Source organism: Oryzias melastigma, linkage group LG5, assembly GCF_002922805.2.
Source record: "Oryzias melastigma strain HK-1 linkage group LG5, ASM292280v2, whole genome shotgun sequence".
Taxonomy (NCBI): domain Eukaryota; kingdom Metazoa; phylum Chordata; class Actinopteri; order Beloniformes; family Adrianichthyidae; genus Oryzias; species Oryzias melastigma.
This window is the reverse complement of record NC_050516.1, coordinates 33,454,168-33,472,323: the sequence shown is the minus strand read 5'-3', so window position 1 is coordinate 33,472,323 and position 18,156 is coordinate 33,454,168. Positions and strand designations below refer to the sequence as shown.

The 18,156-nt window shown below is 38.5% G+C and overlaps 1 protein-coding gene and 1 long non-coding RNA gene across 3 annotated transcripts in view; one reads left to right on the top strand and one right to left on the bottom strand.

The window, feature by feature from the left end:
* dip2bb (disco-interacting protein 2 homolog Bb) overlaps positions 1-18,156 on the bottom strand; it is a 64,003-nt gene that overhangs the window by 2,339 nt on the left and 43,508 nt on the right. Inside the window, exons 30-39 of one of the 2 annotated variants that reach the window (XM_024269392.2) lie at positions 17,376-17,485; positions 16,371-16,501; positions 16,132-16,300; positions 15,893-16,063; positions 15,751-15,812; positions 13,179-13,236; positions 13,037-13,111; positions 12,757-12,931; positions 12,556-12,679; positions 9,970-10,282 (exon numbers count right to left, since the gene is read on the bottom strand). In XM_024269392.2, the coding sequence (XP_024125160.1) occupies positions 10,030-10,282; positions 12,556-12,679; positions 12,757-12,931; positions 13,037-13,111; positions 13,179-13,236; positions 15,751-15,812; positions 15,893-16,063; positions 16,132-16,300; positions 16,371-16,501; positions 17,376-17,485 (1,328 nt within the window). In that variant the 3' untranslated portion in view covers positions 9,970-10,029. Of the gene's footprint in view, positions 1-9,969; positions 10,283-12,555; positions 12,680-12,756; positions 12,932-13,036; positions 13,112-13,178; positions 13,237-15,750; positions 15,813-15,892; positions 16,064-16,131; positions 16,301-16,370; positions 16,502-17,375; positions 17,486-18,156 lie in introns of those variants that run through there. The other variant, XM_024269394.2, reaches the window with a different exon arrangement.
* LOC112144704 lies at positions 933-13,304 on the top strand. Its single transcript, XR_002918945.2, has 4 exons — positions 933-1,338; positions 12,534-12,677; positions 12,766-12,986; positions 13,187-13,304. It is a non-coding gene; the product is annotated as an uncharacterized LOC112144704 (long non-coding RNA).

Genomic DNA, 18,156 nt, shown 5'->3' with positions numbered 1-18,156 from the left:
ACTGGATCACATTAATATGAAAATATTCAAAACAAATAGTAGATTATTAATGCATTCCTAAACAAATGAGTCTAAACTCAAAATTGAATTGAATCGAATTAAGTGGATCGAAACAAAAAAAATCAGAATTTAATCGATGCTGGTTCTTGTGAATCAAATCGTTTCTGGAAATTATTCTAGATACCTCGCCCTAGTCCCCAACTCGTTCCTTTTTGATGGTCTCACTGTTCCCATTAAATCAAGACTCCATAACCTCCGGACCTCAAACTGGTATCGGGACGTGGACCGCACCAGTATCCTAACCCTAACCCGGTAAACACAGGTCGGTACCGGTTCCAGAAGGCGGAAAAGGCTAAGATTAGGGTTAGGGTTCCGGTCGTGTCCCAAGGCTCAGTCCACGTCAAAAAAAATATGTTTTTAAAGTTTCTAAAATTTTAGTTTCAGTGTGTTCAGTAAATGTTCAGGTGTGTTTTGGATTTTGGCCTCCTGTGCGATTGATCTATTTTAAATCTGTTATTCATTATAAATGGATACATTGAACAGCTGGATGCTTCATGGATGATAAATGTCTTCATTTCTGTTTGAAATAAACTGATGTTTTTACACTAAATAAATGGAGTTCACTTCAAGACTACTGAACATCTACGTTTTCTCTGGCGATGAGCTGCTCTCCATAACATGTGAGCAGCTGTTGCGCAACATCTGCAGCAGGTTTCCTTATACGGTTCGTTCTGACCTCATGGAAGAACTCCGAGTCTCAAAGTCTCTGGATGATCGATCTGAAACTACGGAGCCGTCTGAGCTCCTCTGCAGGTGATGGCGGTCACCTGCTGGGCTACCTGAGCTGCTGATGGGAGTGGGCATGGCAGCAGCCTGTGGGTCGGAGCCAGAATCATAACGGATCCAGATTATGGTTTATAGCAGCAGCAGTTTGAGTGTCGTGGTGGTTAAAGCTCTGTGTGTAACTTCTAAATCTATTGGTTTCATCATCACGCAACAGGAACTATAACTAAAGTGAACTTTAGGACTAATATTATAAAATATGAAATTTTTGTTAGTTAGAACATCGTGTTTAGGGGATTCTAAAATACTCTTCGGTTTTTGATCGATTCTTTTGGATTTGACACCGAAGAAGTCGCTGTGGACGTTGAGCAGAGAGCCGCTATTTCTCGAAGCTTCCAGCTTACTAAGACTGCAGCTAGTTAACGGGAGCTAACCGGTGAAGCGGATGTAGAACATTTTAAAGCTTTCAAAACATTTCTTCAAAAGTCTCCAGCGGCACTACTTTCTTCTCGATTCGCCGGATGGGCGAGCTAATGTCTCCGTGAGCAAATATATGTAAGTCTGTCACTGGCACGCAAGTTATCGCGTCAAAAGACGTCAGCGATACGGAGAGCCATTAAGCTAACTACACCTTCCCTTTCGTAAAACGGCGAGGAGCTGACGAAGCGACGGCCGCCATTACGCCGCCGCTCGGCCGCTCCGCATTTACCTTTCCAGTGGCGCGAGAACTGTTCCGGTCCGCAGCGGGAAGTTCGCACACTTTTACACTCAAAAGTTACCTGAAAGTTACAAAGCAGCAAAGGCTAACAGCTAAAAACACATGGATGTCATCTAAAAAAAAAATAGCTGACCACTTTCCCCTCAAAGGAAACGGGCGGGGCTGTTGAGCAAAGACGGCATTACGTAATAGTAGCTGTACGTGTTCTGATTGGCTGATGACTTGGCGCAACTAGTGCATTGAGAAAGCAAGAAAAGCTTTCAGTTCAAAATGTACTGAGACTAACCGAGTCTAGGTAGACCAGGAGTCTGAAACCTGCGACACCTTAGGTCACGGGCCTCCTAGGATAAACATTTATTGAACACGAAAACTACATTTTTAAAACTTTAGAACTGTATTTTTTTAAACATAATTATGAACTAGATATATAGCATTACCTGTGATAATGCTAGTGTGAATGTTGTGAGCTGTATTTGGTCCTTGAAGATGCTTGTGTTGATAGCTGAAGATGCTGAAATTGATAGCTGAAAACACTGAAGCTGATAAGCCAGCTAAAATATTGGCTTAGTAGTACCAAATTAGTTTAAAAAAAAACTTAGGTTAGCCAAAAACAACTAGCATGTAGCTTAAAAATAGCTAAACTTCAAAATAGCCCCCCAAAAACTGGAAAAAAGCATAAATTATCCAAAACAGCTAGCATGTAAATATTAGACTAACTTCAAAACAGCCTAAGAAACTTTAAAAAAGCCTAAATTAGCCAAAACAGCTAGCATGTAGTTAAATATTAGCTAAACTCCAAAATAGGCAAAACAATCTTAGTAAATTCCCAAATAGTCCAAAAAGCTAACAGAATGCTAATTTTAAAAACTTTAAAACTGTAACTTTTTAACATAATTATGAATAATAAAAAGGCTGGAATATTATTCCAGAATAAATCAACTTAAACCTTAAATAACTTTCAATATTTTACTCTCCAGAAAAATATATCTTGTCAAAATTATACAAGTTAGAAATAAGTGCAAGATAACATCGGGCCATTAATAACACCAAAATAAAATTACCTGGAGGGCCGGATCTGGCCCCCAGGCCTTGACTTGACTCACACACATGTGAAATAAGGGTTACTAAACTGGTATTTAATTAATTTAGTTTGGTTAAGTTTATACATATGTCAAGGTTTTTACATCCCTTGAAAAGATCCTGTTTGCTTCCTCCAGAATACACTGATTTCTAATACTAACCAAAACTTTGGTAAAAGTCTGATCCTTTATTAGTTTAAAGCACATATAATCTTGTGGTGTACCCCAGGGGTCAGTGTTGGGACCTTAACTGTTCATACTAAATATCAATGACATATTTTCAATTTGGAAAACAACTAAATTCATTTTGTTTGCAGATGATACAAATATATTTTACAGTGGTGACAATTATCCAAATCTTGTCAAGACAGTTAATAAGGATACTATAAAAAGATGGATGGGCAATAATAAATTATAATTACATTTAAATAGGACAAAATTTGGTATTCAAGCAAGACATTCTGAACAGCCAATTAACACAGACAGCATACAAATAGAAAATGTGCAAGAAATTAAATTCTAGGGAATTGTAATATATTGGTAACTGTCATGAAAACCACACATTAGACACAAAATTGCAATAAAATCTCTCAATAATAAACAAAAAATAATGATTTCTTGATTGTAATACATTGTTATAGTGCTCCTAAGTTCTCCCCTACTTTAGCTATGGTGCTGAAGTATGGGAGAACAAGTATCAGTGTTCCATATATTTCCTTTACATTCTACAAAAAAGAGCAATACGCATATTACATAAAAATAGATTTTTAGAACACACAAATCAACTTTTTTTTTTTTTTTTACTACTGAAACTACATAGTTTAGTTAGACACCAAACAGCACAAGTTATGTTTAAAGCATCCAATAAAGTCTTGCTAATTCATATACAAAACCTATTTCCAACCAAAGAGAAGTCCCACAATCTGAGGGTGACAGAACTTTTAAGTTACCATTAATAGGAGCTACCCAAAAAAATGTGTGTATCAGGTACAGTAATGAACACATTTCTGTGAAAACACTTCTAAAATATGGTTTGGTCACAGTATAATGGCTACGGAACCGAAGGACAATGAATGTAAACTATGTGTGGAAGTGTGACGTTTGGAACAATGTTCAGAATGGTGGTGATACCAAAATGTTAAGTTATTAATGTTATTTACTTTGATATATGATGTTGCTAAACCAGCTGGAAAAGTTATTGTGGCGGCTTTAATAAGCTCAGTTTCTGACCAACATGCCCAAATTTAGCTAGAAATGTTCTCATTCTTTTGCTTTTAATGTTATGTTGTCAAGATGTTTTCCTTTATTTTTGATTGTGTGTTTCCTAACTGAATTTTTATTGGCGTGTTGGAAGAATGAAATCACAAAACTCGAAGAGCTCCAAGCTCAGGTTGTGAAGTGGGACCCAGATTGGTCCGTACACACAAGTACAATGAGGAATATTGGAACATTAAATGGCAACAAATTCATTAACTTGGGTTAATTGATCAAAATGTTAAATAAAAAGTGAGTAACATGAAAACAGAAGCTGAATACTAAAGCTCTTAGTTGAGGAACTCCATATTTTTTTAGTTGGTTTTGACAGAAACCACAGAGACCTTCTAAAATCAGATTATATTTTTTATTTTAATGTGTTTTAATTACAACACAAACAATTCCAAGCTTAAAGAGGTTGTGTTCAGTTCATGTACTTTTAGATCATTAAAAAATAAACATGTTCAGACAGTTGAATTGGTTAAATGTCTGTTTATTCTGCATTACTCAACAACAAGTATAAAACAAATTAAAACATACCAAAATAGAAAAGAATTGAGACAACTGGAAAAGAAAAAAATATCCTCTTTAGTTTTGAACTCTATGAAAAACAAAGTTTAGGACTGATTGTTAGATCACACCCTTGTGAGGAAAAACCATTTCACCAGATGTTTGAAGCTCAACTGAACGGGAGTGCATCAACTCGAATGCTTTCTCATCAACACAAGATGAGGACATAGAAACCTTCTTTTCAGTTCTAAAAATGTAATCTGTCATTCTCTCATACTATATATATATATATATATCTTTGTTTTTAATAAAATAAACCAACCAACAAAGAAAAGAATGTTTATTCACCCAGACTGTGCATGCTTTAAATATTGAACTGCACCATCTTCAGGATTGCATAGTGTATACGTCATGATGGTAAAAGAAGAGTGAACTAGGAGAAGCCCTTGGAGACTTCCTGGCGAAGCAGGCTGACGTCACTTTGTTTTACAGCTGTGACTCAAGAGGGATTCGTGCTGAAAAATGCTGACATTTACCGAGTCCGATCAGATTGCATCATGGGACCTCAGGGTCCTTCCCTGTACTGAGTTTCACTCCCTGAATATAGAGTTTCATACAATCGACCTCCTTTACTTGTGCGATGAAATGAGACGTACCAAAGTTGGTTTACGGCTCCTTTCACGTGGCAGCCATGCTGCCGTTCTGGATGCAGGATTAAAGCTAAAATAAGGAGCGATTTGACTTTTTTAGTCGGCTGCCAAATGCAGCAAAAGAAGAACAAAAGCAGAGCATGTCTACAACTTTTTTAGATAAACATTGGAATGTGAAATGGGGGTAATTGAAGACAGCAGAGTAAAAAATAAATCCTCCAACCAAAGTGCATCGATACAACGAGACTCTTCCTGTCTATTCTTAATGTTTAAACCAGGGGTCCCCAAACTTTTTCTTCTGAGGGCCACATACCTGTTTTCTTCTCTGATGGGGGGTCGCTTTGTAGGCTAACAGAAAAGTGTAACAATCACAGCCTAAACATAGACATTTACGGTTTTTCAGAAAGCCACACATAGCCGCATTTTAAGTAATTCATTTCTGTAATCTTCATGGAAAACTGGAGATATAGCATTACCTGTGATAATGCTAATGTGAGTGCTGTAAGCTACATGTGGCTGCTGAAGATGCTGAAATTAGCTAATAGCTAAAAACGCTGAAGCTGATAGCTAGCTAAAATATTAGCAAAATGCAAAATTGGCCCAAAAAACTGAAAAAAGCCTAAATTTAGCCAAAACAGCTAGCATGTAGCTGAAATATTAGCAAATGCCAAATTAGCCTAAGAACCGATACAATGTTAAATTTAGCCAAAACAGCTAGCATAAGGCTAAAATATCAGCTAAACTCCAAATTAGCCAAAACAATCTGAAAAAAGCCTAAATTAGCCAAAACTGCTAGCATGTAGCTGAAATATGAGTAAAACGCCAACTTAGCCTTAAAATGTGAATTACTATTAAACCAATAAATAGTCTATCCACTCCCATCATAGTTTAGAGTGCAGAAGGTTTGGGAGGGAGGGCCAAATCCAGAGGTGGGCCTGATCCGCCCCATGGGCCGTAGTTTGGGGACCCCTGCGGCCCGCTGGCTGGATCCGGCCCTCCCCCACATTTGGGCCGGCTCCCCAAACTGTTTTGACTGAATTAGAAATTTTTCCAATTTTTAAGGCTAATTTGGCATTTGGCAAATATTTCAGCTACATGCTAGTTGTTTTGGCTAATTTAGGCTTTTTTTCATTTTTTTAGGCTATTTTAAAGTTTAGTATTTTAGCTTTATGCTAGTCGTATTGGCTAATTTAGATTTTTTTTTTGTTTGTTTGTTTTTTTGGCTAATTTGGCTAATATTTTTGCTAGCTATCAGCTTCAGCGTTTTCAGCTATTAATTTAAACATCTTCAGCTATTAATCTATGTCAGGTAATGCTATATATCTAGTTTTAGTATTATTTTTTTGTCAAAACTACACATATGTACTATGTAAAATGCGGCTATGTGTGGCTTTCTTAAAAACTGTAAATGTCCATGTTTAGGCTGTGATTGTTACACTTTGTCTGTTAGCCGACAAACCGACCTGGCCCCCCATCAGAGAAGAAAACAGATATGTGGCCCTCACAGGAAAACGTTTGGGGACCCCTGGTCTAGATGACTTTAAAACTGAATGTTGTGACGGGACAAATGCAAAAGTTCAAAATCTATTTACATGTAAGGATTCATTATTACTGACGAAAGAAAACTACGAGCCACAGCAAACGTCCTTTAAATTATGACAAAAGATCACAAGGAAAGCACAAGAGATCAAATGCAGTTTGAAAAACAGTTTTCTTTACACTTTTTTGCTTTCTTTACCTGCCAGTCACAGATGGTTTAAATGTGGCTCAGCTTTGCAGCTGCATTCATGAGTGATTAAAAAAAAACAATAAATCCAGTGACTGAATACAGAAAACTCTTGACACACCGACTGGTTTCTACTGACTACGACACCAAAGCCTTTAGAATCTCAAAGGAAATATTTACAGAAGCGTTTCAGGACAAACGCAGGTCAAACTTTTCCCTGGAAAGCCAGAATGTGCCAACAAAAAATGTGCCTTTTCAGCAGCATAACTGCAATGAATATCAGATAACAACAGTGAAACCTTCACATAATCATCTGGTAGCCTGAAAACAGTCATTTGATTGGTCCAACCCCACAGACGGCGCCGCCCACTGGCGGACAGAGGAGCGCTCCTGGCTATAACAGTGCTAGTCCTTCCTGTAAACCCCGACACTCTCATCCCAGATCCGGAAAAGATCCGACTTCTCTCTGACCCTATAGTCGAAATGCCTCATTTGTATAATAAAATAGATTATTTTTGATCAAGTTTAGAGTCGTAGCTATGCTAACTTCTTCAGCTTTGCATAACCAAATAAAAGGCTTTGCAACCTTTATTTACAGTCTAACGTTTCCGTTCCCCACTTATGTTTTCATGCAGAAACTAACAATTCAGAGTGGAAAGTTATTTATACATTTATACAGTTAGAAATAACTATACAGTAACATACAGTATCCAAAATACAAGAAGACCTTTTAGTTACATTGCAGAATATGGCCTCTCTCCTGTTTGTTTGGAACTTTTGTTGTAAATCAGAATTTCAGAGTCAAAGGAGAATAAACTTGATAAAAGTTGAATCAGGAATGTATGGCTGAAGTCTCGTAAGGCAGGAATCAGACATTTATTTGGCTTCGTTATGAAGGGGGGGAGCGATGAGCTTTCTTTGTACACTCGCTGCTGCGATGAGCTTTCTTTGTACACTCGCTGCTGCTCCTCATGTTCATGTGGTGAAAAACGACTCCTGCTCAGAACATGCATTAGTTTGTGCAGAAACAAAGGCTGAACATGGGAGGAGTTCAGCAAAGAAACACAGATTTTCACTCAGAACAACTTGACCCACTGCGTTACTGTTCAGTCCGTCCAGGATGTTTTTTGTCTGTTACTGGCTGATTTTTGTAGAACATAAAAAAATGACAGCAAAACGTCCTCTTAAATCAGGGGTTCTCAAAGTGTTTCCCCGCTCTCAGACATCGATCATTTGCTTCATAACGCTCATATTTTGTTCCAAACAGCGTTTAAAGAAGGTGGATGATTATGAAAGACTATTATTGTCGTATTTGGATGTATTTCCCCTCATATTCCATGTAAACGGATCCTGTCGGGTCGCTGCTGATCCAGTCGCCCAGACTCTGTGCCCCATAAAAATTGCAGAAGAAGCAACAACTATTTATGAATTGTTCATTGTGCTTCCATAAAAAAGTCACTTTCATAAATCGTGTTTCTTATCCTAAATTAGCCTAAAAGGTCATTTTTCAACACAAAAAGCAATTGTTTAATGAATATGTGGAAAAATATTCAAATATGACAATAAATCCCCAGAATAAAGTATATTGTAATCATCCACCTTCGTTTAACGCTTTTTGGGACAAAATATGAGTTATGAAACAAACCAGTGATGAGCAGGAATATAAGTTCTGGCCGGGGAATGTCCCTTCAGCGACGAGGAGTTTGTATGCTGATGGTAGCTCACAGACATCACACAGTTTGTCTGATGTTGACCAAAACTGACAATATTTTTCAGTTAAAACAATGTTTCAAATCTTTCTCTGTTTGCTCTGCTAATGGTACATATAACACTTGGTCATTTGAGGTATTAAAAACAACATTTTTCTGTTGATCAATTTAATTTTCACCAAAATTGGTCCCCAGTCTAATTTTTAGTTCTTAATTTGGCTACAAAAACTTTGAGAACCCCTGATCTAAATCAAAAACGATGAACAAGGAAACTCTTTCCACTGTAATACATGTGGATTTTCTCCTCGTCGTTTAAACACCATACATTGTATTTACCGCACCTTTCATTTCATTTCAAAGGTTCTTTGTAAATGTATTTATGGCTCATTTCTGTAACTTATGTTTCATTTTCATTTCGTATTAAAGTGAAGTTTGACGGTAACAGACTTTGATGCAGACACTGATGTGACTGTCATCATCTTTCAAAGGTTTAAATAAAGTTAAATTCAAGACTTTTCATGGTCCCTTAAAACTAAATTCAAAGCTCATTTGATCTCTTACTCAATCCATAAGTGTACTAAATCTTAAAAATGTCCCATTGGCATCAACCAAATAAAAACTTTTTTAAAAATATTTTTGTTCTGTGAAATTCACTCTGAAAGTAGTGATCCTGCAGTCAACTTTAGTGTTATTCCCTCCAAGTTCTATTTTCAACTCGTTGAGTTAAACTGACCGCACTATCTTTGTCATTTACATGTTTTAAAAAATCAATAAAGTTTTTACTAATATAACGTAAGACCAGCCCAGTCAGATCAATTACATTTTTTCTCTTATTTGAGGTATTAAATGTGTGAATTAAAAGCCCTGCAGGAACTTTTTGTGGTTATTTGACAGAAAACTATTTACATCTACTGTGTAAATGATGGTCTATACTGAACAAAAAGATTCGGCCCAATTTATCCTTATTGGAATTTTCTGGACTACAACGATTTAAAAGGATTAAAGCTCTGTCTGACGTTTTTCTGTGGTGTTTTGAGTCGAGCTGCTTTATAAACTAATGGAGCAGAAATGTCTTCTTTGAGTATTCTTTGTATGAGGTGCTAAATGAGGACTTTGTTTTATGTTTCACAGAGATTTTGCACGCAGCATAAAACTGAGTGACTCTTGACAAATGCGACATTTTAATGTTGCATAGAAAAGGACCATGGCGGGCGGGTAACAGAGCTGGATTGGGTTAGATTTAGTAAAATTGCAAAATATTTGAGAGGATTTGATGACTTTGCATTAAAACTTGGAATCCCAACACTAGGAACTCCTAGAGGGACCCTTTCTCCAACTAATAAAAAAACGTGACTTAAACATAGTTTCTCTTTGCATTTCAAAGTTAAATGTTGCTTCTGTCTTATTTGCAAAAACTCTATTAATATATAAAACCACAGTGAGCAATGCCAAAACCAATTACAGGCATGCAGTGGCCAAGATATGCTGGTGTCACAGAGAGCTGGGTGCCAGCACATGTTGGTTGACGCCTCATACGCACCACCCAGTCCTTCCAACGATGGTGCAGAGGAGGAGCGACAAAGGCCGGTCCGCCTGAGGCTCACATGTTGTAAGCGACGTAGATGGGATCGAGCTGGTCGGCGAGGAAGGAGTCCCGTAGATGCATGCGCTGCTTCTCCCCTCTGGAGTTGATGGGTATGACGCCGGGGTCCACGATGACCACCACGCCCACAATGAGGTGGTGCTCCTCCAGGACCACGTTGGTGATCAGAGGAACCAAGTCCAGCGCGTCCTGCTCCGAACCGCACAGCTCCGACACCACCACCAGGAGGTTGGTCCATGTAAATACAGCACTGTGGAGAGAGAGACCAAAGTGTTTCGCTGATCTTACAACTCACTCATCCTTCACCATAAACTAGAGCAGCCTGTTATTAAAATCCTAAAATCCTACATTTTGTGGCACAAGCACGAAATTTGGCATGAATTTTGAAAAAGCACGTTAGCCACAAGAAATTCCAAGATTCTAAAACATAAATACAGTATATACATAAAATGTAAGTGTATATATATGCATACATATATATATGCTTCACAGTCACATTCACACACTGGTGGTGGCTCCGCTGCCGAACTCTTGCACCAGTCTTCCACCAGATGTAATTTGGGATTCAGTGTCTTGCCCAAGGACATCTCAACACATGGGCGGGCAAGGCGGGAATCTACCCCGCAATCTTCTGATCAAGAGTCGACCGCCCTACCACTGCGCCACAGCTGACCCCTCTATATATATATATATATATTATATGTGTGTGTGTGTAAATATACAGTATATATACATATATATATATATATATATATATATATATATAGATAGATATAAACATATACATCTATATATATATATATACATTTATATATATATATAAATATATACATATAGATACATACATACATATATATATACAATATATATGTATGTATATACATATGTGTCTATATATATATATGTGTGTAAATATACAGTATATATACACATATATAGATATATATATGTATATACATCTATGTGTGTATATATATATAGATAGATAGATAGATATAAACATATCGATCTATATATATATATATATATATATATATATATATCAGTGTTGGGACTAACGCCGTTTAAGTATAATGGCGTTACTAACGGCGTTATAAATCAAGTAATTTAGTAATCTAACTAATTACTTTCATCCTCGCTGTAACGCCGTTATAGTTACTTCGTGTAAATCGCGGCGCGTTACTTCAAAGTTTGATGATCTTGCTGGAGCTGGGCGCTTCGCACCCGAGCGTTCCGCGTCAATTCTGGCCGGAAGTTGCATCAAGATACATGAGAAAATCTGGTTTCTTTTCAAAATATAACCAGTTTTTCACAATAAAATGCCGCGATTGACAAATGTGATCATGTTTTTGTATCTAAACAGGCGGTAGACACGGATATAAACATTACAATCACAACACAAACGTGCAAACGAGTTACTTTGCCAAGTAACTAATTACTTTGAAGATGCAGTAATTGAGTTACCAACTCAATTACTTTTTGGGAGAAGTAACTAGTAACTATAACTAATTACTTTTTTGAAGTGAGATGCCCAACACTGATATATATATATGTATATATATATGAACACACATATACACACACACACTATGTATATAGTAGTTTTCTGTAGACAGCCCTTAAGCTTAAAGACTGTTTTTTGTGCATGAACAGCCCCTGTTCTTAAGACTGGGGCGAATAGACACTCAACATTTGTGTAATAATCAAGTATATCTTAAGGAATGGCGTCTTTAGGAATGGTGGTCATTTTGGACTTTTCTCGTCTCTAATGTGTTTTTCTGACAGAGAGGATCCTACAGTACATCCAGGCCAAACTGGCTTTTGTACCACGAAGATACAATTATCCTGAAATATCACAATAACTGAACATAAAGAATGAAAATCCTGTCTGTACCGTCGTGGACACGTCAATGAAACCTCAACGACTCATGATCCTTTCATCTTTAAAGATAATTTCTACATACAATTTCTATCCTATGTACGTTTCTGTTTAATATTACACTTGTGACATATTTTTAGAAAGGAGTTCAGTACATCACAAGAGGGATAGAATAATATAAATGTCCTTCCTCCCTCTCATTTAATCAGACTATGTTTAAAAATCATTTTTATGTGATAGGTGTGACAATACAAGTGATTATATTTAAGTTAATTGTATTTTATTTATTTATAATCAATTTATGAACTTTTACTGCAAATGGTTTTTACATATTTAAATATTTTAACTTTTTCCCTTCTTATTTTTTTAATTGCTCGGAATAAATCAAATATTAGCTCTGATGCTTCTCTCAGACAAAACTTTTCTTTTACATATAGTCTGCTCTGTATTTATAAGAACTGGAGAAACCGTATTTTTTGGTGTTTTATAATAAAGTCTGTTTTTGATTCCTCATTTGAGTTTTCTAGAACAGGGTAACTGAAGGTTTTCTGACCTCTAGTCCATGCTGTTTTAGCTCAGACTAATCTAAAGCTGACCATGTCAAATGCATTGTTCCTTACAGAAGTCCTAATGGTTCCTCTCACCTCTCAGCGATACTTCGATGAGCTCGAGAAACAGAGGTTTCGATGTCGATTGGGTGGTAGCGCAGACCTCGCAGCTCCAGGGTCTCATCCAGTGAGCCCACCACGAAAAGAGCGTCATGGCGGTCTGGAGCACAAACAGGAAGCATCAGAACCACAGAGGAACTGGCTTTTGTTTTGATGGAAGTTCTGTCGTCTGTTTACCCCCGCTAGCATCCAGGAGCTCGGTTCTCTTCACAAAACCCAAGTACCCGGTTCTGGCCCACAGAGTGTGCGGGTCTCCAAAGCTGAGCTTGGTGTTGAAGTGGTCAGCCTGAAGACCCTCCTCTCCATAGATGGTGTAGTAACCACTGGCATTATGGGGGCTATTCACCCAGACCTGATGGAGAAAGGAGGGCGGAGTCATGCTGCTGATTCAAGAGTACCGCCATGAGGTACGTTCTCTGACGTCATCGCAGCAGCAGAAGAATCTTGTGTCCCATACCTCGCCTAAATGCGAGTCCCCGAGTGGACCTCTGGTCTCCGGGTTCACTATAATCACTCGGACGCCCGGCAGTATCTTGGTAGAAGAACAGATTGTTAAAATGTCTTCAGAGAACGATTTCACCGTCTGCAACATCTCTCACCTTCCCAGACTCCATGAGAGGAAGACTCTGAGGTGCTCCTCTTTCCACCAGCCTCACTCTGAAAGGGTTTACATTAATAAACGAATGCATGTACACATATTTGTAACATGTACATTTAACGAAAAACTTGTGGTCATTTATTTAGTGATTGGGACAGTAACGAAGAGCCTGAGGCGTTTGGACCCAATAGAGTTTAATCATCGACGAGGGCAGGAACAGGGCGGAGTCAAACAGGCAAAGGTCAAAACATGCAAAACAGAAAATTCCCTCTGGAAAAATGGGATTCAAACTGTTTTTACAGCACAGAATGGAAGTTTTAGGTTTAATTTAATAAAAAAACAAGAATAAATTTAGCCAACAAACTGATCAACACATTTTTGAATGAAAATAACAAAAAAAAATTCCAGGCGAAATTCCCAGATTCCTTATTTGGGCCACGTGTGAACAGTTTGTGTTGATAAAAACATCACAGGTCAATGTGTGACCTTTCTTATGCTGTTATACAGACAGTTATCCGTCTGCCTGTGTGGCTTCAGCTTCCAGGCAGCCCATAAAATAAAGATTTCTCTCCTAAGAGAACTGCTCATCTGGCATTTTTCTTGGAATTCTATTTTCTATTTTTTCAGCTTTTTCCTTTTTCTCATCCATTTTCCTTGAATTCATGAGGAATAACAAAAAGGTTTTAGGGAGAACTTTGATCCAGCTGGATATCAGGTCGGCTGGAATCTGATCACAGGTCGAGGCGTGTCTGTCTCCTCGTTGCTCGCTCTTGTTACAGCGGCGGGCGGGACTTTTGAGTTTCTGTGATTTTTTGACAACACCGGTGGTTGTTGTAGTAAATTCATGTCGCGCTGTCCTGCCTTGCAGCCGTTGAAGTTCGTCTTCCACCTCATTTATTAAAATAAAAGAATGATTTTGTAAAAACTATAAATAAGGGCCAAATGATCCCATTAATTCAATAAAATCAGTTACAGAGCAAGGGAGGCCAGGTGAGAGTCAAGACTCAGGAGATGGCTCCCTCTGGTGGTCGGCGGAGGGAACTCATGACAGGTACAATGTAAAACATTTATATGTATATTGATGTGTATGTCAAAGTGTTTTCATGGTAATTATGGCGTTTTTACCCAAAACATAAAAAAGAAATGTGCTGTTTTCTAGGACATAGTTTCTGCAGAGTGGCAGGAGATCATCAGAAATTCACCTCTGAGTTCTGGGTGGGACTGTTGGCGCAGAGCAACCCCACCCCCCTTTCCCTCTCCGGTCCTGAGAACTCTTTGTTTACACGCTCTACCGCTAGCTTACAGCAACCCACAACCCCAACCTGACATTAGGGTGCGACCAAAAACCGCTCAGTTCTGATCCAGAACGAGGAAAACGCAGACGTTCATGGATCTGTCTGTCTGTGAGTGGATGCATCAGAATGGGGCGGAGCAGGGAGCTTGTGGCCCCGCCCAGTGTATTTTCTATGTTAAAATTACCAGTACAAGTTTTTTCAAATTGAATTTTTTAATCTGCTGCTGATTCTCAACAAAATGTTATTTTTAAGTTTAATAGATTTCCTTCGTCATCAGAAAAACGCGACAACAAGATGTTAACAACACAATTTTCACCGGAGTGGGTCTTCTAGTAACTAAAGTAAAAAAAGTAGATTATTTGTGAATTTTTCTTTGTGTATTACCCATAATTAAGCTTTTGGTGATTCTATTATCACGTGTCATCACTGGGTTCAAAGATTCTGGAGAAACTTCTGTAGTTTCCGTTGTAAAGTTATCGGTCTCACACTGGCCAGACTGGAAAGTTCATCCACTAAAACAGATCACAAATTACCACTAATTCAACCTGAACTTTAAAGATACGAAACAAGAAAAGAAAACAAAAAGTTTAAAGCAAAAAGGTGAAGTCAACAGGCTGCTTGTTAAATTCAAAACTCAGCATCTGCAGAGAGGTGGGGGCTTCTTATGTGTTTATTTGAGCAGGGAATTAATTAACTGATTCATCGCTAACCTGGAAAAAAATTAATCGCGATTAATTGTGATTATTATGATTTTTATTTTAGTACCATCATTTGCTGACCACTTATTATCTGTGAATAATCACAAAATGAAAACACAAATAAAACTGCAAGTTTAAAACGTTTATTTTGAATTAGTTCTATAAACCAATTAAAAAAATAACCAGATTAATCGCACTTTTGTGTTGTGAATAATCACAATTAATCATAATGTTTTACTGGGTGAATTTTAGATGACAATATGATGCCGGAACTTGGATCAAATCGTCCACTTTTGTGAATTCAAACCAGAAATATAGCAAGAATAAAATACTAAAAACGGATTTAATATTGATTTCTTCATAAATAACCACAGTATAATAAGAACCGTCAAAGTGTTTCGACGCTGTAGGAGCCTTAACCACCGAGTTAAAGCGAAGGACTGTATCTTTGATTAACTTGCGTTGATAAATATTAACGCACTAATTATTTTTTATTAATCGCGTTTACAGTCCTAGCATTTATTTGACTCACTTACATTTCTAAGCGCGTTATGAAGGACTCATCACCTCCATCACTCACCTGTCATGGCGTAGAGACTTCATGTCTACGTAAACCGTGCAGGGATCTGGACCCGTGGTTCCCTGTAAGACCAGAAACAAAGAAGTCGCACAGGATTTTTCCAGGTGAGATCTGAAGCTCTCACATCCAGCCGGGTGTTTACCTGCAGACACACGGCCAGGTTAACTCTGGAGCCAAACGCGGTGCTGACCGCTCTGGAAGACAGTCCCACATCCTTAAAGAGCTTGGAGAAGGACTGTGTGAGGGCGAGGCGAGGCCGCTCCTCTGCGATCACCACACAACTCCGGACGCACGACAGGTTCACACCTCGGGCCTACACCCCCCCACAGGACAGGATCAGTGATCGTACCTCAGACTTCATGGGGAATGACTCCTCCTCACCTTCAGCAGCTCCGTCTGCGTGCCCAGACCTTTGGTGCAGAGCTCCATCACAGAGTAGGAGCAGAAGGTGTCTCTGATGCGGTACTGACTGAGCGTGCTGAGCCACAGAGACAAGCAGCTCTCCAGCTCGAAGGGAGGGATGAGGATGGACTGATGACCTGAGTAAACACTGGAAGGAAACGTCCGCCGTGTGAATTCACGTCATCGGGGTGCTGGGAGCGCGTGAGCGTGAGCTGTACCTGGCGAGGCACCACAAGACGAAGCCCAGGCCGCAGTACGGATCCAGACAGATGGCTATTTGGCGAGAGGAGTAGAGCTCACACTGGAGCTTTATGGAGCGACACAACGCGCTGACGGCTGCATGAGAGATCTGACACAAACGCACGAAACACACAATTATCTGTAAAATAAGAGTAACTTTGTAGGTGGAACCAAGTAATGAACACATAGATACTCTGGTTGATCCTATCTAGGTTGGAAAAAAGGGTTAATTTAATATTATTTGAAACCCAAATAAAACATTTTGAAAAAAACTTTCTGCTATTTTAAAACAAACAAATTACTTTCAGCTTCAAATGTTCCGTTTTTTTAGGTTTAAAACTCAAAGTTTAAATCTCAAAACTTTTTTTTCCACTTTAAACTCTTTTATTTTCTGTTTTTGATTCTGAAAATTTCAGTTTCTAAACTTTTGGCCCCATTGTGGCGCGTTGGGGCGGGGCTAACACGAAGGACCAATCACAATCGATGAGGGTGGTGACTTCATTCCCGGTGCGTTCACTGACTCTGAGAACTGTGATCATTACGGTCAGAAAATGTCTGTTTAGTCTGAACTATCAGAGTCTGAAGTCGTCCCAGGACGGGCGTAAAAAGCGTACAAACCGCGCATCCAAAAGACGTTCTAGACTGATCAAAGTTGGTTCATCTTATTGTGTTAAATACAGGGATCAGAAACATCCATAGAAAACTCTAAAAACATTGAAAACGTCATTAGGAAACATCGAAAATGTCCTGCTTAACGTCGTTAATGTCGCATTAGCCCCGCCCCAATCTGCCAGAATGGGACCAAAAGTATCAAAACTTCTTCAGACTTTTTGATGTTGTTGAACAAATGTCTTAATTCCAGTTTTAATCCCAAACAAAGAAGAGCAGAGCCCCAAACCAAACGGAGAAGGTTTAACGTCATGTTTGGACTGAGAAGACCAGAGAAAAGCTCAACATGGCGGAGATGAGTTTGGAGGTTTTACCTTGACCCCCGTGAGCATGCCTGTAGTAGACACACTGAAATCCAGATAAGCGATCATCTCTGCAGTGGGCGGCTTATATATCTGTGGCGGTCGGCGGCGAGGAAGATCATCTGCAAACATAAACCCAAATAAATGTGGAGCTGCACGACAAACACGAACCTCCACAAATGTTTGTGCTGCGATTCTTTTATCATTTAATGTTTCCTTTCAGTGTTCCCTCACTTTATTGGGGTTCACTTTTTTTGGCAGCACAATTCTGCATGCTTTATTTCTCAAACAGCGCACTGCGTCCTGATTGGCTGAATCAATCTCCTCTGTGTCTGCAACTGTCCAGATATACATGAATCTTCAGTCGTGAGCAGATCCTGGTTTTCATTCTATAATCCCGGACTTACTTTTTATTCTTTCAATCAACTCAATTCAACTCAATTCAATCTTGAGTTTACACATTTAGACACATTTGTTTAGAAATACATTAATAATCTATAAATGTTTTGAAGATTTTCATATTAATCTCAGTTCACATCCTGTAAATGTATCAGAGAAATAATGATTGTTAATATCATCCAGAGTTACATAGATTCTCTAAAGGAGAAGTTCTAACTAAAAGGTTCAGATCATTAACATTGTAAACATTGTTCTGCTTCTCCTGGAGGACGTTTCAGTTTGACCACTAGGTGGCGATCACGTTACAGCCATAGACTGTAAAAATTAATGGACAAAGCAAGCACTGAGGTCCCCCATTGGAAATGCATTACTTCCTCTCCTCGCGAAAGTAGGC